The following is a 24,446-nucleotide window of genomic DNA, read 5'->3' as shown; positions in this document are numbered from 1 at the left end:
TAGCTGTCCTGGAACTCACTCTGTAGACCAAGCTGGCCTCGAACTCAGAAATCCACCTGCCTCTGCCTCCCAAGTGCTGGGGTTAAAGGCGTGCGCCACCACCGCCCGGCTTTAGGCATGTTTCTAATTAACTAACGTAATTAACTTCATAGGCTTGTGGGTGACAAGCTTGTGAAACAGAAACTGAACAGAATCACCTGAATGGTGGGATCATTGGTAATTTCCTTTTTTAAATATGTATCGTATAACTATGATTAATTTTTTTTTAAAAAGATACTGGGATCAATCCCAGCACTCAGGAAGGAGAGACACCGGATCCCTTTGAGTTCAAGGCCAGCCTGGTCTACAGAGCTAGTTCTAGGACAGCTAGGGCTACATAGAGAAACCATATCTTCAAACAAACAAATAAATAATTAAGAAAAAAAAACAAGATCCTGAGGATTGCCCCAGAACTTCTCATATGCTAGGCAGATGTTCCTACTGACTGAGCTACATCCTACCCCAGACGTCTATTTGGGGCTGAGGGGGCAGGGGATGGTGAGTTCAGTGTGCTCAAGGGAACACATTATAGTAACGGATGCCACGAGCCATGTACTTTCCAGGGGACAACAGGCAAGGAACCGAATCTCTCTGCAGTCTGTATCCTGACCTACTGAAGACAGAGCCATCAAAACCAAGCAGAGAAACACCAGTACTGTCTCGTCTGAAGCTGGCACTATAGACAAGGGCTTTTGCACAGTGCCTGGCACACAGGAAGTTCCACCTAACTGCTTCCTGTAGCTGGTGTTATTATTGCCTGTGCTGGTATAAACCATCTTGCAAACTGGAGCGGTAATGAAGTGGGTGGGACCTGAGGAGGAGTGGTGGGCGCTGAGATCTCTGGGGTAACATCAAGAGCCAGGGGAGAGCAGAGGACACAGCCGAGGCCAGGAGTGAATTGAGAAGCAAGCGCTACATCAATGATGTGGCTGACGAGGATGGGAAAGCTTTACGTGTGTACGTATGTATGGTGCCAGTGTGCTACGGGCATGTGTAAGGGACAGAGGATAACTTACAGGAGTCCATGCTCTTGTCCGGCAAGTGGATCCCAGGGATCAAACTAAGGTCACCAGGGCTGGCAGCAAGCCCCTTTATCCCCTGAACCATCTCAATGGCCCACTGTGCTTTGTTTTAAGGTAGGCTATTTTTTAATTGGCTCCGGAAAGAACATTTCTTCGCGAGCACTTGGCTCGTTTACCTTGTTCCTTAAATTGTATGTATATAAATGCTTTGTGTGTACGTACGTGCATCATGTGTGTGCCCAGCGCCTGCCCGTGGGAGCCAGATGTCTAGTCCCCTGGAACTAGACATGTAAGCTGTGGGTGTTGGGAACTGAACTAGGGTCCCTCTCTGCTCTTGTAACTAACTACTGAGCAATCTCGTTGGCCCCGTAATATATTTTTTTAAAGACAAGATCTTGTTGTGTATCTCAGGTGAACCTGGAACTCTCTGTGTAGACCAGGCTGACCTCAAACTCAGATCCACCTGCCTTTTCTTGGAAGTTCTGTGGTTAAGGGTGTACGAAACCATGCCAGCCTGTCCCCAGCCATTTCTTTCCACAAAAAGACGACTCACAGAAGGTTTCTTCCGAATGGGCATCACCGTTTATTGTCGTTTGTGTTGGGAACTGAACAGAGCACAGACTGTGGAGAAGAGGAGAAAGGAAAAGAGGAGAAAGGATGTTTCTGAAGATTTCTTTAAAACACTTTATGGTTTAAAATCCTTTTTCACCCCAAAGGAAATTCAAAAATTCAAGTATGTTGCGAAGGGAGCGGTAATACAGAGAGGGCTTCTGCTCGCGTGCGCCGATGTGGTGGTATTTGTCCAGGCATGTAAACAAGCAGACAGATTTCCACATTTCTTGCACCCATTTTTTTTCTTTGTTTTTTGTTTGTTTTTTTGTTTTGCTTTGGTAAAGCCAAACCCCCAAAGGACACAGCATACAAAAGAACCCAGGGCGGAGGAGCTTTTTCGTCCTCAGAGGATAATGGCAGAGGACTGGAACTGTCACATAGGATTTTTTTAAAAAAAAAAAAAACAAAACAACAACAACAACAAAACACAACCCTCGCCTCCCCCAAACCCCGTAAGTCACATGAGTCCTGACCCACTCCAGCCAGCCTGCTGCCGCACTGTTCCTCAGGATCTTAACTGAGGGTTGGTAGAAGGACCAGGCCCACAGGGTTCTCTTCATTTTGTTTATAATAAAAAAAATTTAAAAGGGCTATTTCAAAAGAAAAAAAACTGAAATTCAAATTCTGAAAATATCTTGCCTTTTTTATTAATCATGTCATCTAACACCAATTAAAAAAACAAGTGTGTGAATGTGATATAAAAATACGATCCCAAGATTAACACTTTGTCGCAGGCACAGTAATCTCACAGAATACACGTTTGGAGGGCTGGGAAAGGAGTTCGGTTCTGTTTCTTTAAAAAACCCACAGCAGTGCAAGTAGGGGGAGAGGGGGAGGTTCTTTAGCAGCAAAATGTCCGAGTTCTCTAGACACATCGAAAAACAAAACAAAAGTAAGCTCAGGGGGAAGCTGCCCAGACCCACTAAACACTTCCGCTTGCCACAGCCCGAGGTGGCGACGGGCGAAGGGCGCGCTTTACTACACAAGCCGTCGTAAAACTCGTCCCTCACGCTTTGACTGTTGTCACTTAAATATATGTACAGGAATCCTCTTCTCAGTCTTGTCCCTCTGATCTCCACTGTTTGGTCACGCGGGGTGGGTTCTCAGGATCTGGCCACACGTGGTTACAGGTTGGAGCAGCCGCTTCCAGGCGGATGCTGCTTTAGCCTGGCTGGCTGGCGTGGCGGCTTCCAGCTGAGGAGCACGATGGGGCCTTAGTGGTCACTGCTCTGCTTCTCTCTCATCCATGCCTGAATCTGCTCCTTCAGCTCTGGCACTGAGGGAGAAAAGGCAGGGGATTAACAGCCCAGACAGACAGACAGACAGACTCTCGAGCTTGCAGTTCTAAGTGGAAAGAAAAGGCTGTTTGTTCCTGTGGACGCTGAAGACCGTGGAAGACCAGCCACGGACAGGAAGACATTTACAGCGAAAGGGAGCTGAGTGCTTTGTGTCTTTTCCATAGAAAAAGCTTTAATTGGGTGCTTTCCGGATTCGATGTCCCTTTTACTGGTGGTGGTGCTGGAGACTGAACCTGGGGGCGTATACACTCTAGGCAAGGGTTCTGTGGGTATAGACCTAGCCATCTTTTCTTTTTTGTTTGAAACAGTGTCACAACTAAGTTGCCTGGGCTTGCCATGAACAGGCTATCCCCTTCTGGCTCATCCACCCCAATAGCTGGAATTACAGGCCTCCAGGTGCCAGGTTTGCTCTCAATCTCCCTCATAGTCTAGCTGCACTCACTGGCCCTGACATCAGCTTGGCAAGGCAAGTCGAACCTCCTTACCTGGCTCCAGCATGCTCTCAGTCAGCATCTGGCGGTTGAAGGGGTCAGTGGGGGAGTTGAGCAGATGCCGCAGGATGATAGAACGGTCCATGATGGTACCAGAGGGCAGTCTCACGGGATCGGTCATCAGGGTGTCCATCAGAGGGTCTGTGGAGACAGAAGGGAACACGTGAACACAACGGTGGAGGCTAATCCTGAATTTAAAAAGCAGACGGTTCCTACCAGGAGACACAGACTCAGGAAAACTGTGGAGGAGCAGCCCCTCAAGTCCCTAACAGCTAAGGGAAGCAGCACACGAGGAAGGGGATGAAGGCCTTGCCTTCTGTTGCTGCTGCTGGGAGGAGGTAAGAGTGAAGACGGACAGCCAGGCAGCAGGCTTCCAGAGCAGAACTCTTTGCCTTGGAACCGGACTCCTTCCTTACAATGGCAGAGCTGCCTTTAAAGTCTTCATAGTTTCTGATGAAACCACACTAGGCATGGTCACTGTAGGATGGACACTGTCGCTGTCTGCAGACACACCAGAAGAGGGCGCCAGATCCCATTACAGATGGTCGTCAGTCACCATGTGGGTGCTGGGAATTGAACTCAGGACCTCAGGAAGAGCAGTCAGTGCTCTTAACTGCTGAGCCATCTCTCCAGCCCCAGATGTTCAACATTTTAATCTACAATATTAACTAAATTTGTACACATAATTTTAGACAACTGTCAAGAACCAGGTATAGCACACCATCAAACAATCAAAAACACAGACAGTGGTCGCCCTTGTGGTTTGGATGAGACTGACTCCCTGAGGTTCGCGTGTAGTCTCCAGTTAGCAGATGGGTTTCAAAAGGATTAGGAGGTATGGCCTTGTTGGAACGGGTGTGGCCTTGACAGACAAGATTTGTCACTGGGAGTGGACTTCGAGGTTTCAAACCCCATGGCAAGCCTACTTGCCCCTCTGTGGCAGCCTGCCTCCCTGTGTGAGAAGCAGCATGTAAGCTCTCAGCCCATGTCTGCCTGCCTGTCGTCATGCTCCCTGCTATGCTGACCATGGATTCACCCTCGGAAACTGTAAGCAAGCCTCCATTTAAATGCTTTCTCTTATAAGAATCGCCTTGATCGTGGGATAGCTTCATAGTGACCAAGACAGCACTCTTAATGTCCCACACTCCAAGTGACATCAAAGACGTGTGCACGAGCACTTGGACTTGCCTCTGTACTCGTCTGGGGCATCGCTGTAGTCTATTTCTGCCCGCGCATTCTTTGCCACGATTTCCTCCACTTTCTCTGCAAGAAGCTTAAACTTTTCTATTGCGATGGTTGATTTGATTCCTGCTTTCCGCATCTTTGAAATGACTTCTTCAAACAGTTCCTTGCTGTAGGATCGCTGCAGATGAAGAAAGGTCATGTGAGATGAGAATACAACTGAGAAGAAAACACGTCACAAACGGCCAAGTGAGGTCTGCTTGATCTTTTGCTCCTAACAGCTGTGACCATACACTCCCATCCTCTCCACACACTGTGCCGTGTGCAAGGGTGCACTGGACAGAGTTACAGACGCAGAGACAGAGTCACGTGTGCCAAGCTCATGTATGGAGAAAGCTGTAGGACCTGGGAAAACAGGAAGTTTCTAGGCTTTAGGAGCTAGCAAGCATTTATAAGAAAATTGGCCACTAAAAAGAGAAGGAGCCGGGCAGTGGTGGTGCACACCTGTAATCCCAGCATTTGGGAGGCAGAGGCAGATGGATTTCTGAGTTCAAGTCCAGCCTGGTCTACAGAGTGAGTTCCAGGACAGCCAGGGCTATAAAGAGAAACCCTGTCTCAAAACAAAAACAGAAACAAAAACAAAAAAAAAGGGAAGGAATGAGGTTATTTCAGTTTGTGTCGGGCACTGTGCCCTCGGAGCCCTTGAGACAAAGTAAAGTCTAGTTTTCTTACATAATGTGAGCACAGATGAAAAGCAGGCATAGGCCACTGGCCCATTACTGTTTGTACTTAGTGTGAGCTTCGTTCTAGTGACCGCCTGTTCCCTAGGCTCACCTGAGCTGGGCACGGTGGCCATCACATGTGGACTCCTACCTTCCTAGTGCTCAGGAGGCTAGAAAAGGAGGATGGGAAGTTCAAGCCCAGTGCAGGCTACATGGTGAGGCCATACCTCAACAGATCATACTGACAATCAGAAAGCCCAATCTCCAGGCAAAGGCTGAGCATCGTCACTCACTGCATCCGACACTTCCTAACGGCACACTTCCCACGGCACTGGACCGCTCCTATAAGCAGGTGACTGAGCCTCGTGCAGACATCATTTGCAGGAGTGTCAACAGTGGATAATGAACCCAGACAAATCTGGACACGAATTCAGGCCCCATCACCTCCCAGTCATGCAGTCTTATGCAAATCCCTAACCTACCCAAGCCAGATTCCTCAGGCGAGCCATGGACTGTGAGTTGACTTGGAGGGACCTACTGAGTAACAATCACCAACACCACAAAATACGCAAACATACATGTTTTACAGTGGCCCTTGCTGACTTAGGACACAATACAAATAAAGAGGGGGACTGGGTTCCTTGAGGCCCTGGGACACAACCACAGTCTCTACACCAGGCGACCACAGAACACACACCATCAAGTGAACAAATGTCCATGAGTTTGCTCAAGTGAAGATTCCTCCTGCAAATGCCGTCTTTCCCTCTCTGCATACCAGAGACTCAGTGATGGCACAAGAAGGAGCTGGAGGCCAGGCAACCGAATGCCATCTTCTCCAGATGCTCCCACCCAGTGTACGAGCGATGGGCCAGCTACAATGGCTTGCAGGAGCTTCTGCTTCACTGTGGGGCCTTGTATAAGCCTGCTGCTCATTTGGGACCTTGTGAGCAGGATCCACATTGACACAGACTCTTTCCAGTAGTGGGTTGAAACTCCTTAATATCTCTCTCTCTCCCTCCCTTCCAGGTTGGGACTGAATTCCTGCCTCCCGAGTGCTGTATTCCAAAGCTTCCAATTCTAAATAACCACATAGGCCTGCTTCTTCTGTGTAGCCACCCTTCCCTTCCCTGTCCACACCTGTAACCCCAGCACTGGGGAGGCAGTATCTCTCTAATAGTAAGAAACAACAAGAAGCATCAACGCGTGAACAATTATGCAGTAAAACTGTAAATAGAAAGGCAGTGTATGGTTGTACACACCTGCGATTCTAGCACTTAGGAGGCTGACACTTGGGTTCAGGGCCAGCCTGACTCAAAAAACAAAACAACCCCCCCCACACAACCTCCCCCCAAGGTGGGGGGGGGAAATGTAAGAAAACAGGAGTAGCTCCAACTCTTGTTTTAACATTAGTCCATTGGACTGGCTACAGGCAGCGACCCTGCGAGATGTCTGCGGATGGGGACTTGTGGCGTGAGTCATATGGAGTGTGTCGTGCATGCGAAGACAGAGGCATGGGAACCGACATACCACACGCTCAACATTCAGGCAGAGGGTGAGGATACGGCAGAGTTAGACTGTCAGCCACACAATCTCCCTCAATCCGACCGACACTGCGTGAGCCTGGACATGCCACTCGGCTGCTCTGTGCCCTGCATTCCTTACTTTAGAACAAAGGGTTTAATAGAAACTGTGCCACAGAATTCACAATTATCAAATAAATGGTCAGAAGCGGTACACAGTAAACACGAGCCATTGCTATGCTGAAGATTTGCCCAGATGTCAGGCATGGTGGCACACATCAATGTGTTCAAGAGGAGAGTCTGAGATTAAGAGTTCAAGGCCAGCCTAGTCTACAGGAGACATTATGTTAAAAGACCTGGGAAGAAAACAGAAGCTATCAGAGACTACAGAGGAAAGGAACCCTTTCTTTTTTCTTTGTAGACTCTTTGGCTGGACTAAGGGTTGAGTCTAGGGCTTTGCACATCCAGGTGCTCTACCACTGAGCTAGAGGCCCAGCTTAATTTTGTTCTCAGAGATGGTCTCAGTAAGTCCAGGTTAGCCTTGAACTCGTGACCTTCCTGTTTCCAGCCTGAGTATTTGGGATACAGGTTTGTGCTACCAAGACAGGCAATAAGATTCCCTTCTGTGACATCACAGAAGGAAGGCCTGTACTGAGGCTGTGGAAAAGCATGAGATGACCTGATCCCCAAGGTTCTCAGAAAAAGGAGGGAAGCAGGCATTGGCTGGAATGGAAGGTCATGTATTCATGGCAGCTGGCACGCAGGGCACTTGGGAAGACCTAATTTCCAGAGACACACAAACAGAGTTTAGAAACAATCTATTTGGGGGTCTGAGGGATTAGGGGGCCAGCTCTGCTGTTCTCTCCCAAGGAAGCATCAGTTCATTTCCTGGACCAGATGGGGTCCTCCGCTTCATGGATACTGCATTAACAACTTCTGAAAACAAGACCTTAAAAGTCCTGCTTTTACTGCATTTGAAGTGTGGAGAACTTACACACACACACACACACACACACACACACCCCCCAATGTGGGGTGGGGGGAGGAAAGGCACACACAGGGTCTGCTGTGAAGGTGCAGACCACAGATCCAAACCACACAGCTCAGTGCCAGGCCTCCCCCAGTGCTCACCTGGTCATCAGCGATGGCTTTAGCAAAGCGAGCACAGTCCAGCTGTAAGTAAATATCCGTCAGTTGGTCCAACAGCTTCTTTGGCTCAAAACCATACTTCTCTGGGTTTTCCACCTTCAGGTCCCGGCACTTGGGTCCACAGAGCTGCTGTAGGTTAAAGTTCAGCATGGCTGCTAGTCGGGGACCAAGTTCCTAGGAAATGAAGGATAACAGGACAATTCAAGCTGCTGGGAAAGTTCAGGACCAGAAACTCCCAACTCAGTGGAGGCCTGGGAACTGGCTGTTTAATCTTCAAAGAACCACTGAATTGTGCTGAGCTGCACAAACTAAAGAAAGCAGTGGAATCAAATACTTTTCACCACACTGATCTGACAAGCCCTGTAACGGAGTGGTTCGTGCACACAGATGAACGCCCGAGGAAGTCTTCTGGAATGACGCATTTGCACTTAAAGCGTCACTCCAAAGTCCCAGGGAAGCAGGGAGAGCAAGGAGGCACCTAGCTGTCCTATCACTGCGGCTGTGACACCTCAGTTCCGCATTTCCCCATAAACTTCTCAAGTCCCCGACAGTCAAGCATATGCTGTTCTAATCTACTTGCTGAGGAGACAGAAGACGGTGACATTTGTCAACATCGTACATTACAGGGTGATGGATTAAACAGCCAGAATATGAAGGACAGATAGCCCACAGAATCTGCAGGACAACAGTACCTGCTACAGCTGGGACAGACATGGCTGCTGAGCTCAGAGAGAGCTGCTGTTGACCAGACATTAAATACTGACCACCAAAAAGATTCTTTAAATAATGAGGTCCTCATGAAGTGACTGGGTTCACACAAATCTGACACACACTCAGCACTCCAGAGCTTCCTCTTGTGGAAAGCACAGCTGTAAGTAGTCCAGTGTTGGGAAGCCAGGGGCTGGAAAAGTGCTTAAGCAAGCAAGGAGGACAGAAATGCAGGCTGAAGAGATGGCTAAGCTTTTAAGAACACTTGCTTCTCTTCTAGAGGACACAAGTTTGGTTCCCAGCACCAACATGAGCTAGCTCGTGAGTGTGGATAACTTCAGCTCCAGGAACTCTAATGCCCTCTTCTGACCACCAAAGGCACAGGCAAAAATATTGTATACACTGTCCCCAATGCACCCACACATAAAGACAAAACACCATGTGTAGCCAATTCCAGTCAGATTTTTCTTTTTGTAAATAAAGATTTATTTGAATATGGTCATTCTTTTGTAAATAAAGCCTTACTGGAAAATAGTCAGGCTTGTCTATAATATGTAGTGGCATATTGTCCCCTGAAAGTTGGGAGGAGCTAAGGTGGGAGGAGTAAGGAGAGGAAGAGGAGGAGTAAGGAAAGGAAGAGAAGGAAGAGGAGGAGCTAGGGGAGAGAGGACCAGAGAGAGGGGAACATGGCAGCGGACATGCGCCTGTCTCTAGTAGTCAAAGGTAGTTGATATCTCTAGGTTGGGTATTGGGTTACACCTCTGATTGTGTGGGCATCTTGTTATTAAGCATTACCAAACATATAAAGCCTTTGGATAATTTAAGCAGTAGAGTCTCATTTCTACTGGGTACCACGTGGATGGCGGGATGGTCTAGGCTCAGCCCCCCCATTGTGGAGACAGCGTGGAAGATTGGCAGAGTCATCTCCCACACTGGCGTCTCCTGGGCGGCAGGGCCAGTGTCTCTGGCCGCCTGACCTGGTGGCTTGAGCCAGTGGCCTGAGCTGCAGCAGCAGCAGCAGCAGCAGCAGCAAGAACATGCTGCTCATGACCTTAGGCCTAGCCTAGTTGGGAACATGGCGGCTCCGTAACTACAAGCCAGATTGGATGCCGCTGTTTTTAAATATTACCTTAACAGTCTATGTCCAGGCTGTCACAGGAACACAGCTGAAAAGCTGTCTGAGACACAGTCTCCAACATCTTTAAAGGACTTCTCTCTGGTCTTTGTAGGAAATGCTAGTAAATCCCTTTTGCACATCATTAAGGTGGCAGGACTGTGGACATGAGCTGCTTCCCCCTTCATTCCTTGCTGCTGTGCTTACATCTGATTACCAAGATACAGGAAAAGACCCAGTCTCAGGCTGCAGACAGGCCCCTCTGTGTGACAATGCCTCTGCTGGAGGCAAGGCAGTGACTCATCATAGAGCAAGAGGAAGCATGGGGAACTGGAGGGAGTACACACTAAAGTTCCTGCGCTCCAGGGGAAAGCTGCTGCCCACAGACCTCAGCTCCTTACTAGGGGGTGTCCCAGTTATACAGGTCAGTCTCAACCTGAATAGGACCAGGCCTTGAGTCTTGGCAATCAGGTTGAAACTGTGACTGTCTTTAATCTACTGTGAGCCTCAGTCATGGTTCTCAGGAGCCTCAGGAGCCACTGGCTCTCTCAATGTTGCTACAAAGCTCCTTTATAAAGCAGCAGAGATCTTTTACCTGTTATTCTACTTAATGTCCTCCAAATCCTAATTTGTTACCTTATACTTTCTGATATATAAAACACAGAAATCCCTAACAATGAGATTGTGTCATAAATCCTGACGCAAATGTGCTGAGTAATCAGAAAGAAGACCGCGCTCCTGAAGTGAGCACCTTATAGTGTACGTCAGGGGCTTCTTATACTTATATGGCTTCCTCTCAGTCCCGTGGAGTGTGCATCAATAGATGGAGCGGCTGTGGTGGTTACCACGGACATGTGCTGAGCTGTAAGTTCTGCACACAGCACCCCAGTTTGTACTCACTGGCCTCAGGAACGGCTTCTGGACTTGTTTGGTGAGGAGATGGAACATGTCCACGGTTTCAGTCGCCAGGGCAAGATAAGAACGGGAAACACGCTCATCCTGAGCAAGCTGAGACTGCCGGGCCTGCTGCTGATCCTAGGAAACATCAAACAGTTGCCAAAGAAATCTCAGTACTCACAGCCCTTGGCCAAGTATAAAGGAAAAACATGGTCAGCTTACAGCTGCAGAGAGTGATAGACCAGTGCACTCTGAGACGGAGGTAATGGCCACACCAGCACACGGACTAGACAGCCCACATTTCTTCCTTCCAGGACAGGTCCTCTAGTGGTCTTGGCACCTTTTGGTTACACCCAGTTGGCCCATGCTAAGCACAGGCCACTGACCTACACCCTAGTCCTGGACCATTACTGACCTCTCCTGACCATCAGTGTTATCAATGATAACAGCCACGGTTAGTTCCTGGGAGGATGAATAAGACCAGTGGTTCGCAACCTTCTCAATGCTGTGGCCCTTTAAAACAGCCCCTCATGTGTGGTGACCCCAACCATAACATTATTTTCATTGTTATTTTGTAACTGTAACTTTGCTACTGTTATGAATCATAATGTAAATATTTTTGTAGACAGAGGTTTGTCAAAGGGTTGGGACCTACAGGTTGAGAACCACTGAATTAGACTATCAGAATACCTGTGCACACACTGGAGCTACAGGGAGGGGCTCACTGCCTTTAAAAACAGCTTCACTTAAGTCATCAACATTGAAAAAAAGATGAGACTAGGCCCGGAGACATGGCTCAGTGAGTTAGGAGTACCTGCTGCTCTTGCAAAGGACCCTGGTTTAATTCCCAGCACTTGCATGGTGGCTTACAACCACTTGTAGCTCCAGTTACCAGGGATTTGAAGCCCTCTTCTGGCCTTCCCAGGCACCATGCATGCATGTGGTACACACTTGCACATGCAGGCAAACACTCACACACATACATGCCTTACAGACGGTTACTATCTCCATCAGGCTGCTGCTCCACACAACTCCCAGTCTGTGCTCCACACAGTCCTGCTGCAGACTGGGGAAACATCAGCAGCAGATTGAAGAAGACACCGTGCTCGCCAGCTGAGGTTGGTTTTTTGAGACAGGGTCACATGCAGTACAGGCTGACCACCAATAAGCTACATCCGAAGGAAGGCTTTCCGATCGCCTAACTGCCAGCAAGCCTGAAAGATCTCACGGTCACCACCTCCTCAGCAGTAAGATTACAACTGTGTGCCACTACATCCAGCTTCAGCCCCCACCCCAGGGGAAGGACAAACAGCTGGAATGGCTGCTACGGCCCAGCGAGTACCCTCTGGGCTGATGCTACAATCCGTGCCTGGTGGAGACTCTGCAGGAGGCTGGGGAACCGGCCACTTCTCCAGGGTTAAGAATGAGCCCATTGAGAGGAAGTTCCACCGGGAAGGGCAGAGGACCAGGCAGGCTTCAATGGCCTCAGTGTGAGTCTGAGTGTCTCAGCCTCATCTGGAGATCTTATGTAGGCTTAGTCTGAGGCAAGACAGACAGACAGGGAATATGAAGGGGCCATGGAAAGAGAAAAAAAAGTTGTACTCTGGAATTGGCCTGAAACTGTAACACAACTGATTAAACAAAATTTCCTATAAACACTAGTACTCTGGACAAAAGACATCTCAGAGATGTTAGAACAGCAAACTGTTCTTGCTGAGGGCCGGAGTGTGGGCTGCCTGGAGTCTAACTGTGTTTACAGCTGCTCTCACCCTTACAGCCAAGCAGTGACTCTCAGAAAACACCCGATGATTACACTTACACAATTCTTTTAGGGATGAGAAACAAGCAAACCAGCTCTTGTGTGTGTGTGTGTGTGTGTGTGTGCGCGCGTGCATACGCATACATATGCTGGGAAACAAACCTGAGTCCTCTCTCATCCCTTCATCCATATATTTTATTTAAATTTTAAATATTAACCTTTCTTTATCCCTTGCAAATCACAGCACTGTAATTTAAGCCACAGAAATGCACACACACAGACACACATATGAAATCTCCATTTTGAAAGCATCCAAGACTAAGGGATAGGCTCGAAACTGAAAACAGAAAAACAGCTAAGAGAGCTCCTCTCTCAAAATGCTTGTGCTTAAATCTAAAGGATGTAGATGCGCCCTTTAGCTTAATAACTTCACTAACTTTGCCTCCGGGTGGCTGATCTTGACTTCTTCCCTGCACAGTAGCCGAGGCTCTGGCTCCCCTCCCCCCAGCACAGGTATCTGAGGGGAAAGAAAACACCTCAGGGTGCTGGAGGCTATGCTGAGCTGTATTTCCCCACCTCTATGGTATGTCTTTAGGCATGGGACTGAAACACAGCAATGGCCCAGAGAGACTCCCAACTCTGTTGGAGACTTTGCTTAATAAACTATCACAGCGCCGGGCGGTGGTGGCGCACGCCTTTAATCCCAGCACTTGGGAGGCAGAGGCAGGTGGATTTCTGAGTTCGAGGCCAGCCTGGTCTACGTGAGTTCCAGGACAGCCAGGGCTACACAGAGAAACCCTGTCTCGAAAAACCAAATAAATAAATAAATAATATAAACTATCACAGCCCTTGAGCAGACGCACAGAAGGCTGACAGTGAACTGGGGAGGCTTTGGGGAGAGAAGAGTAAGGTCAAGAACGATGTGGGGGTCAGCAAGCCCCAGGCGGGTTTTCAGTCTGGATAAACAGTGCTGTAGGAAGAAGGGCAGTGCATGCAAAAAGGAACTGGGAAAGGTCAGTGTGGGAGTAGCTAGAGTGGGGAGTAGCTGGAGAGGGAGTAGCTGGAGGGGGAGCAGCTGGAGGGGGGAGTAGCTGGAGGGGAGTAGATAGAGAGGGGACAGGGTGTTAGGAGCTAAGAGCAGAGAAGTGCACACGCCCGCTAGGAAACAGTGAGAAGGCATCCCTCTGCTATGTGCACTGGTAAGGGTGGAGGCTGGGAGGCCAAGAGCCATGCTCCTGCAATAATCCAGACAGCACAGAATGGTGACCTGGAAGTAGAAGGAAGAGGCCACACGCACTCCTCCTGACTTTCCTGCCTCCATACCCCAAGTACTGCCAGTACAGGGTACACAACCACATCCAGCTGATAGGGTGCTAGGGGTTGAACCCAGAGCTTCATGCATGCTGGGCAAGCACTCCAGCACTGAACTAAAGCTTTAGCCCACGGCGCTGAGAGTCTAGATGGGGGTGGGGTAGACTAATAATCATGGGCAACCCAGGGCGCTGGTAGAACGGAGCTGCCATTGATTGAAGTGTGAGTCAGAGAGGAGACCTGGAGGACAATGCGGAAAAGTCAGGACTGAGGCACTTAGGGGACAGCCGAAGCCAAGCAGGCCCTGCTGCTCAGGCAGGCAGCGGGAGCGCTCTCCGCAGACGGCTGTATTTTGCAGTCTTTAAAATACAGATATTTAAAGCCCTGGAAGATGAGATCACCTGGCAGTGACTTCAAGCAGAGGATCAGGGAATGTGCGGGAGTGTTTACTGTGTGAGGAACAGGGGTGGGGGTGGGGGTGAGGATGATGGAGACGGGACAGACTGACACACACACAGGAATGACACACATGGGGACAGACTGACACACAGGAATGACACACATAGCTGGTGTTAAATGAACAGCAGAGATTAGCTTCAGCATCCTGCTAGTGCCCCACTGAGAAATTACCCAGGGGCAGGGTGGGGATACTTAGAAGCAGAGGACTGAGCTTTGGAGTACCATTGCTCTGAGGCTGGGGGATGAGGAAGTGAAAGGCAGCCAGGAACCTTAGGGTCAAGGGTTAAAGAAGAGCTGTTTGTGAACAGACCTTAGAGACAACTTGTGCCTTAAAAAAATCCATTAAGGGAAGAATCAATAGTATTTGTCTCAAGTAAATGCTCTCACGGTGACATAGAGAATGGGCTTCAGGCCCAGAGCCCAACTTCTAAGAGATTAGTTGTTGTGTCTAAACCACACAGGAAGGTTAACAAGTGCGGCAGAGGCAGAGAGAGGCAGAGGCAGAGAGAGAGATGGAACTGCGCGGGGCACTGGCCATCTGACAGTCTGGACAGGAGAGCAGTCCCAACACACTAAGGATGGTTGAAGACTTTAGAAATGAACCCAGGGACACGGGAGAGAGACAGTGGGAGAAACACAGGATCCAGTGGAAAACTTCCATTATTTCAACAGCAGCAGAGGCAAGGGCTGTGGGGTCATGGCTACAGGGAGAGCTCATGGAGCCCCAGGCAGAGTGCTAAGGAAGGAGCAAGCTGTGAAATTCTTACCACAGCAGCCGTGATGAAAACCTCCCTAGACCGAGCAATGGCCACACACCTTAATTCTAGCAGTCAGAAGGCAGAGGCAAGTGGAGCTCTGAGTTCCAGGGGAATCAGCGTCACACTGGGGTGAGACTCTGCCTTAAGAAAAAGTTCCCTAAATGTTGAGTGTCCTACAGTGAAGACTTTTTTTTTTTTAAAAGATTTATTTTTCTATGTATATGAGTACACTATAGCTATCTTCAGACACATCAGAAGAGGTGCTGGATCCCATTACAGATGGTTGTGAACCACCATGTGGTTGCTGGGAATTGAACTCAGGACCTCTAGAAGAGCAGTCAGGGCTCTTAGCCACTGAGCCATCTCTCCAGCCCTAGTGAAGACTCAACAACAGGACTTCAGCACTGCCTCACAGTGAGCTCAGCACTGCCCCCCCACACACAATGTGGTCTCCCCATGGGGGCAGGAGCCTGTGAAAAGCTGCTTTGATTCTGAGCTAACCCAAGCCCACTATGACATTCCCAGGAGTGGTCAAGGCATCCCAGGTTACCAGGAACCATCCGAATGGCTTCCACTGAGTCAGGAGAGGGCAATGCACTGTCGCTGGTACAGCATGCATTTCTCATGGAACCTGGCAACTTTTTCTAATAAAAACCAAGATCAACAGAAAAGAAAAGCTCCAATAGGATCCTAGGTGATCCTCAGACATCTACAGAGGCCTTGTGAGCAAACCCAATTCTTGCCCAGCAGACAGAAGCCTGAGACTAATTTCCTGGCTACCACATAGGTCATAAGGCATAATATATACAATTAAACATTTCTCTAAACAGCCCTTTAAATTAAAAGGCAGAGAAAGTATCCATGATGCATTGGGAAAGGCTTCTCATTTCTTGAATTTAAGATATTATTTAAAAAAGACTTTGGTGGTAGTTTTAGAATCCAGGGCCTCCCCACATACTAAGTTTGTGTTCTACTCCTGAGTTTTACCTCTACCCTATGATGTGTGTATGTGTGTGTGTGTATCTATGTATGAATGTATAATGTATATACACACACATAAACATATGCATATACATGCATGCATCCATTTGTTTTTACTTATATGAATGTGTGTGTGCATGAATGAGTTCGTGTGTATTCTGTATGTGAAGGAGTCCTGTGAAGCTATCAGACCATCAGAACTGATTTACAGGCAGCTGTGAGCTGCCTGATGTTGGTGCTGGGAACTGTAGCTGGGTCTTCTGGAAGAACAGTGTTCTTAACTGATGAGCTATCTCTCCAGTTCTCAACATCAGACTGTTTTTTGACAATGAGAATCTGGCTTTGAGGGGAGGCCTGATAGCCAGTCTTAGGTAAAGTAAGGAACATTCTTGCCTGAAACTCAAGCAGAGACTGAACTGTTTTTCCTGGGGGTTGGGGGCACCACTGGGGACCATAAGCATGCTAAAGAAACACTCTTCCGCCGAGCCACACCCTCTGCCCCAAGTCTTAGCTTCAGATAAAAACCTTTAAGAGGCCTTGTCTCCTACCTCAAACCATGGAAGCCTACAGGTAGGAAAGCCCCAGCCGTAAGTCAGACCTAGTGCCTCCCTGCAGCCAGTCCCAGGTCCCCGCGCAGGCGCCCTCGTCCGTCCCCCTCGTCCATCCCCCTCGTCCATCCCCGGCCACCGCGCAGGCGCAGAGGCTGCGCTCACCCGAGGCAGCTGGTCCCACTGTTCTTTGTTCTTCATCTCCTCTTGCACTTCATGGATCCGCTTCAGAGACTCCAGACTTTCGTCCAGTAAAAAGGTCGTGTCATTTATCAGCATATTGATATACCGAACGAACTGTTTTCCAGAACTGAAAGGGCAATGAGACGGTGTGGTAAACATCTGGCTGGACACTGAGAACGTGAGCCTCCCCAGGTTATCAACCAGACTTCCTGTGACACAGGAATCTTGTCACAGACGACTTAGCTGGAGTTTAAGGACTACCAATCAATTCCCTCCTTAGATTTTGTTACTCTTTTTGGTGGTTGGTTTGTTTTGAGAAAGGTCTTCCTCCTACCTACTTTCCTGCCTCAGCATCACAGAGCTGGGATAACGGACAGGTACCTCCAAGCCTACTACTCTTTTCAGCTCCCTGTGACGAGCTCATTCTAGTGGCATGTGGGACCAGTAGGAGCCAGAGGATAAACAGTCCAGACTTTCCTGAACTGATTTCCTTGGTAGTTTACTTCTGGCAACAATTTACATAGTTACACAGTGAAAAAGTAGCAAATGCTGAAATTCTTCCTGCTGGAGAGGTTCACAGCACAGAGCTGTGTGCTTTTAAGTAGAGGAAACACTCTTCCAGGCTGGAAAAGGACCAGCACCAAGAATTACCCAAACACAGACGACGGAGATTACTGATAAAGTTATCCCTTTCACAAGGAATATACACTGATGGAAGGTAGGAACCCATTCTCTAGACCCATTGCTTCAAGTCTAAGGGGACCCTGCTGACAGCTGTAATGAAGGCACTTACTGGTGAACTGTGAACTTCTAAAACTGACAGATTCATGGCAAAAAGGGAAGGCCCAGTGTACTCAGCAGGTGTACCTAGGGGTGTAAACCCCACGCTGGGACGAGAGGGGCCCATGTACAGGAACAGAAGGCCTCAGTCTCTGGACTGTAGGGACACCAGGACTTCCATTTTCCAAAAGTAGTGTGGACAGAGTCAGTTCACACTGCTGGCAACATTGAGTTAACACAGGACAGCTAGACCGATAGAAGATCTGGGATGGAACGGGGACATCCTCTGAAGGGTAACACAAGGGTTCAATGTTCACACTCATCTTTCCTTAGTACTCGAAAATAATGTAGAGGAATGACTACTGACCAGGCTTACATGGGCCCTGCAATTTCAAGCTTGTACATGGAGAGTTACTGACAGGGCTTGGCACATAAGCATAGCAAATGAATTAAGTGGCAACTGTAACCTAAGTGCTTCTAAACCTCATGTTTTCTTAACATTTCTGAGTCAGTAAGATAACATCACTTAATAGGATATAATTCAGAGAAAACACATAAATCACTTCACAAATGCATTTTTCTAGAATATTCCCCCAGGTAAGCCACTCCCAGTGTCAACAACTGTAAAGTTAAGCAGACGGTTGCGGTTGCGTAGCTGTCCATGCTGAGCAGCGCCTTGGGGCTGTTTGAGAAAGGTGGAAAGCAAGGAAACAGCCACAGGAACCCGCTGCACAGGCCTGCTGCCTCCTCCCTGTGATTTGCCAGAGACAAACTGTGCCATCAGGGCCCGGTACTCACTTGAACTCCTCCATGAAGGTGCCGTGGTGAGCTATGTTTTGCCAAAGGCTTTTAAAAATAGTGCTGATGTGATAGCGAATTGTGAACTTGTCATAGAACTCGCTGGTGGCTCCAGTATGCTCGACATCTAAGGAAGAAAGACAAAGGGGCTCAGACACATCCTCTCCGACCTTCCAGAAGCAGTGACAGGGCAGCACAACAGAGCTGGGGAAGTGCTGCTTCTATCTCAGACGGAAGGCACAGGAGAAATTGTGAGTTAATTTTTCTTTTCTTTTTTAAAGACTGGGTGTCATGATATAGCCCTGGACAGTCTGGAGTCAGAGAGAGTTATTCACCTTCCAGAGTGCCTTGGTTAATGTGCCCTTTCCCCTCACAATCTAATTTTAAAGACCAAGGTTTCACGGTAAAACTCTGCAATGGGTACAACATCGGCAAGGATGTGCTAGGAAGCCAACATCTTTAGGACACTGTGACTCCCGCATCTGTTCCCGTTGTCAGCTATTAACTTAAGTAAGGTCCCCAGCGGCTCACATGTGCATCTCTGAGCAGAAAAAAGAACTAGGCTCAATTTTCTATGTACCTTGTACCTCACTGTCATTTTAAGTGCTTTTGTACCAGACATGTTTTTCAAGCACAACCTAAAGAAGAGAGATGTACACTGACAGCCCACACTCATGGCTCACATACCCACCACCAGCAGCCCTTAACGCTGAGAGAAAAACTAAACTTGGTTATGCAAATGGATAACAGCATAAGCATGAGAAGTTCCAAATTTATTACAAAAAAAAAAAGAAAAACTGTCAGGTAAAGACAGTTACAGCTTAACAAAGACATAAAGGGAATTAAAACGAGCTAGCTTTTTAGCATAGCATAGCTGTTACTGGCTGAACAGAGATGAGGAGTCAGGAGAACAGGCACACTGCACGTGACTCTGTCTCTGAAGACAACTCGGTAGTGGGTGTGTGGCTCGTGCCTGTTATCCCTGCACTGAGAGGTCACTCTGGGTACATGATAAAGTGTCTTAACTATAACAAGCCACATCCATCAACAATTTTGCAAACAGCAGGACAGCAATTAGTAAGCCTTCCACTGGCCTATCAATTCTGCTCAAGAAAATGCCCATGGGATGTCCAAAGACTGAGTTCCAAGCATGACAAACAAAATACTTCATTTATTTTTATTTTTGCAATAATGGGAATTGAACCTAGGGCCTTGGGATGCTAGGCCACTGCTCTACCACTGCACCACACGGAAGTACTGTTTTTGACTAGAAAAATTATTAATAATCAATCCAAATGTCTAAGTCAAACTTGCTTTCTGCACATTAGCTGAAAAGCACCGTTATGTATGCAGGACAGTGGGGTATATATTCACCTTTAATCCAGCACACTGGAGGCAGAGGCAAGTGGGTCTCTGAGTTTGAGGCCAGCCTGATCTATAGAGCAAGCTCCAGGACAGCCAGAGCTACACTCAAAACCACAAATACGAAGATAATCGTACAGCTTGGATATAATGACAGCTTTTTAAAAAGCAACTGACAGCCATCAATATGGTTCAGTAAGAAGAAACGCTTGCCATAAGCCTGAAGATCTGGGTTCAATCCTCAGGACCCACATGCTGGAGGGACAGAAATGACATCTATTCATGCAAGACTCCTATACACATAAGCGCGTGCACGCGCACACACACACACACAAATATAAAACAAATATAAAACCTACCACAGATATAAAGTAAATATTACACAGGCTCTGACACACAGATGCTGCTCTGGGACATTTATACCCTGCAGGGTGCTGTCTGTCGCAGTGCTGTGGGTTGGACATTTATACTCTGCTGGGTGCTGTCCTTTGCAGTGCTGTGGGTTGAACCCAGAGCCTGGTACACAATCGCATAAGCTCCCTTAACCAACTCCCGCCTTTTTTCATATTTTCTATATTTTCCAAAGTCTACACTTTGGGAGATGAAAACCCAGTTGTTTAATAATAAAAGAAAAAGTCTAGAAAGTTCCTAGCATGCTAAGACCTGACAGCACTTATGTAGACTTGTTAAGCCGACTCTTCTTTGGATGACCTAAGTGCTATCTTACTATGTAACAGCGTGGACACAGGTGTCAGCAGCGACTTGAGCAAAGCCTGCAGAGGGCAAGAAACTGGAGGCAGCACAGCCACACTGTCATCTATGGCTGCCCTACTGTGGGCAGCATCCCATCACACCCCACACTAAGCCACTAGTGTCAGCCCAGTGCCCATCAGTACCCTGTCCCCACACTTCTGCTTTATTTGCTCCTAAATGTCCCTCAAAATCATACTGCTCAGAGAGGGGGGTGGGGGGAAGGAGAGATCCTCCTGACTCAGTCTCCTGACCACTGGGACTAAAGATGTGCACCACCATGCCCAGCTTGAACAGCCTTCCTGCTGCCATCTTCCAGTCTCACCTCACCGTCTTCTTTTTCTGTCATCCTCGGCTGAGAGCGACTGATGCTCACGCCTCTATCTCTCCCACAGAGCCCTGCCTAGACCACCTTCTGTGAAGTACCCCATTTTCTCCCACATCGACTGTCCCGTCTGCCTCCATGAGGATCCTGGCGTCCTCCCACAGTAGGCCCCACACAGACATCTGCTGACTTAGTCTTGGAGTCTGCCCTGCCTCCTGCCCCTGTGCCGCCAGTCAGCTCTGGGGAAGGAGGAGCCTGGAAGTAAGTCTTGATATAGCCATAGCCTTTGGAGCCTCAGAATTCTTCCTTAAGGAAGAGTGATAGGATTCATCTAAAACCCTCTTATTTTGAAGTCTAATTTTTATTTTTGAAACAAGATTGTGCGAAAGTACCCCCATGCTCCATGGCCGGAGAGATGCTGGTCCCTGCAGTTGACCTTGGGATATACAACTCTAAGTCCTATCTTAGGGGCAGCCTACTGAGAGACAGGCTCTACCGGGCAGATCTCGGTGGGGTGCTGGGCAGGCCGTGGGAGACTGGGAAGCTTCTGCAGGGTCTCTAGTAACCACGGCAGAATGGCAGAGCAGTCAGACACACTTGTGCTAGCATGCAGCTGCCGCGCACCTGTAACTCACTAGCCATTAACCTTCAACAAGCTTCCTGACCTTTCCAAGCTCCAGTTTCCTCACTTATAAAATGGAGGTATTTATAGTACCATCTTTTTGACAGCTACTCGGATCAAGTAACCACAAGTGGCAACTATTATTAGGAAAGGTTCATCTACCCATGACTATGGAGGGGCTCAGGCCAGAGGGCACTGTGCTCCATGATAGAAAGAAAGGGTGGATGATATCCACCCACATGCTCTTCAGGCACGCCAGTGTGGGGGCGCTCTCTCTCTCTCTCTCTCTCTCTCTCTCTCTCACACACACACACACACACACACTTTTTATAGCTTTTTTTTTTTTTTTTTTACTTATTTATTTATTATATGTAAGTACACTGTAGCTGTCTTCAGACACCCCACAAGAGGGCATCAGATATCATTGCAGATGGTTGTGAGCCACCATGTGGTTGCTGGGATTTGAACTCAGGACCTCTGGAAGAGCAGTCAGTGCTCTTAACCACTGAGCCATCTCACCAGCCCACACACACACTTTTTATGAAGCTACAGTAACAGGTCCAAACCACCAACTGAATACTAATTACATTTAACAAAAACATATATTTTTTTAATATTAACACATACCTCCTGTGGAATGTGGCTATTACTTGGATTTTTCACTACATTTTCTGTTGTCGTTTTTGAGATAGGGTCTCACTAAGTATCTCTGACTGGCCTGGAACGCCTGATATATATCAGGCTGGTCTCTGCCCTACAGTGTGTAATATACCATATTGCTCCTTTGTACCTAAATATCCTGAGCTCATCCCAAGCATGGCTAGGAGACAGACCAATGGACTTCCTCCGCAAAAGATGTACAGGTGCACTGGACTGTCTCCAAAGAAAGGATGTTATCAAAGTATTTAAGACAGCAAGTGCTCACGTCAGACATGAGAGTCTAAGTAGGCTGAGGAAGAAACATCAGATATAAGAGAGAGAAACTTATCAGATGTAACAAAGTAACAGTGACACAGGGAAAAGTAGGTAGCCTTAAAAGGTGGGAGAAATGCTAACACTGAGTCCAAACAGGCAGAGGGAATCTACCGTCCATGAACACTGGGAATCCTCAAAGAGGTCATCCCTGTCAACAGCAACAGGCTGTATTTTCTGTAGAGCTCAGCAAGGTCTACTAAATGCCAGACACTTGACTGTGTGGCCAGGAAGTGCCAGATTCTAAAGATGAGATGCATTCCGAGGAACCCATAAACCAGAAACTTCCACTAGCACAGTATCGTGCCTTTGTTAGCAGACAGATTAACCTGACAGTTCAAAAGTCAAAGTTCAAACAGTCAAAATGTGGATTCAATCTGACTAGAAGAGGAGGCTCTCCTTGAAGCACATTTTCCAGGCCCCGTCATTTCCAAGTGTGATTGAGCACAGCACACAATACCCAGCAAATGTCCAGAGCTCAGGAAATGGAACACACTAACGGATATGGGAAGACTCCAGAGGACCCCAGAATGGTCATCTTGCTGGCTCGGGTGAAACCCAATAATAAACTTTTTGTTGTTGCTTTTTTTTTTTTCTTTTCAGAAACTGAAGCTAGCCTCAAACTTGCTGTGGTAGTCAAGGATGACCTAGAATGTTTGTATCAAACTTTCTATTGTTCCTACTCTTTGAAAACTTGACTACAGGATGGTGTCATAATCAGCCGCTGTAAACTCAACAGCAAATGAACCAGGTTAACAACTCAGATGAAAACATCAGCTTGGACTAACAACAACAGTGGAAACCATCAGGAGCCCGCACAGGCAGCGGCCAACATGAGCTCTCAGGGGCAGGGGAGAAGACAGGCAGCAGCCTGTGCTCTGAGCTGGGGCTGGGAAGTGATTTGCAGAAGCGGGTGATGGCAGGATTATTTATCTATTTGTGGATTTAGGTCACAGATTTAGATTTATGTTCTCTCTGAAACAACCTTGTCTCAAGTCAAATTACCACATACAAGGCACACTCTGAAACCTACCTGTATAGAACTTCATGAGGGAAGGTACCAGCAATTTGGTAGAGAGAGGATGGTTCTCAATCATCTCAAAAAACTTCTGAGTTCTCGGCTGAACAGAGGGGTTGGTCATAAACATGACCTCCACCAGCTTGGCCACCAGGTAAGGGTTCCGGATGTAGTTCTGGTTGCACAGCATGACAACGAGGAACATCACAATGTCCTGAGTGCAGGGCTCATACAGCACCTGAGGAGAGTATCTGGAAAGGCACAAGCATGCGGTGAGTGCTCCGCAGGCAGGGAAGGGGACTCACAACAGAGGAGGAAGATACTGGAGTGCATGGTTCAAAACGATGTGAACACTGGAACCTCACAGATTTAAAGTAAACCTGAGTGTTGGCTGTACTATGCTTTAGAAAGTAAGCAAAGGCAGTAACTGAAACTTCACAAAAAGATCTTCACTATCCAAAAGTGGGGGTTTTGTTTATTTATGTTAAAAGATAGGATCTTTTAAATAGCTCCAACTGGCCTCAAATTTACTATATAGCTTACACTGGCTTTGAACTTGTTATCTTTTGCCTCTCTCTACTTCCCAAGTACTGGTATTATGGGAATGCATGACCACGCCCAGCTTTACAATAGACAACCTGAGTTTCATCTCTAGGACCCAACAGTTAGCAGGAGAGAAACAATTCCCACAAACTGCCTTCTGACCTTCACAGGAGCTCTGAGGCACTCAAGGACCCCATGCACACACAAATAAATACATGTCGTTAATTTTTTTTAGCCAGGCAGTGGTGGCATCCACCTTTAATCCCACCACTAGGGAGTTAGAGGCAGGTGGATCTCAGAGTTTGAGGCCAGTCTGATCTACAGAGTGATGAGTTCCAGGACAGCCAGAGCTATACAGAGAAACCCTGTCTCAACCACCTCCCGATCTTTGTAAATGAGTCCTGTCTGTCTGTACACCTGCATGCCAGCAGAGGGCATCGGATCCTGGGATGCATGGCTGTGAGCCACTGTGTGGTTTGCAAATGAGTGCTGTCTGTCTGTACACCTGCATGCCAGCAGAGGG

General features: G+C 47.9%; 1 protein-coding gene across 2 annotated transcripts in view; it reads right to left on the bottom strand.

Moving 5' to 3' along the window:
* Positions 1 to 1,620: 1,620 nt before the first annotated feature.
* Positions 1,621 to 24,446, bottom strand: part of Ube4b (ubiquitination factor E4B) — a 98,544-nt gene continuing 75,718 nt past the window's right edge. For both annotated transcript variants that reach the window (XM_028757986.1, XM_028757987.1), the window contains 8 exons: positions 23,396 to 23,631; positions 18,332 to 18,458; positions 16,736 to 16,880; positions 10,758 to 10,892; positions 8,018 to 8,209; positions 4,651 to 4,825; positions 3,457 to 3,603; positions 1,621 to 2,949 (listed from right to left, as the gene is read on the bottom strand). In XM_028757986.1, the coding sequence (XP_028613819.1) occupies positions 2,888 to 2,949; positions 3,457 to 3,603; positions 4,651 to 4,825; positions 8,018 to 8,209; positions 10,758 to 10,892; positions 16,736 to 16,880; positions 18,332 to 18,458; positions 23,396 to 23,631 (1,219 nt within the window). In that variant the 3' untranslated portion in view covers positions 1,621 to 2,887. The remainder of the gene's footprint in view (positions 2,950 to 3,456; positions 3,604 to 4,650; positions 4,826 to 8,017; positions 8,210 to 10,757; positions 10,893 to 16,735; positions 16,881 to 18,331; positions 18,459 to 23,395; positions 23,632 to 24,446) is intronic.

The sequence above is a fragment of the Grammomys surdaster genome, unplaced genomic scaffold (assembly GCF_004785775.1).
Source record: "Grammomys surdaster isolate TR1022 unplaced genomic scaffold, NIH_TR_1.0 126185, whole genome shotgun sequence".
Taxonomy (NCBI): domain Eukaryota; kingdom Metazoa; phylum Chordata; class Mammalia; order Rodentia; family Muridae; genus Grammomys; species Grammomys surdaster.
This window is presented reverse-complemented; position numbering and strand designations above follow the sequence as displayed.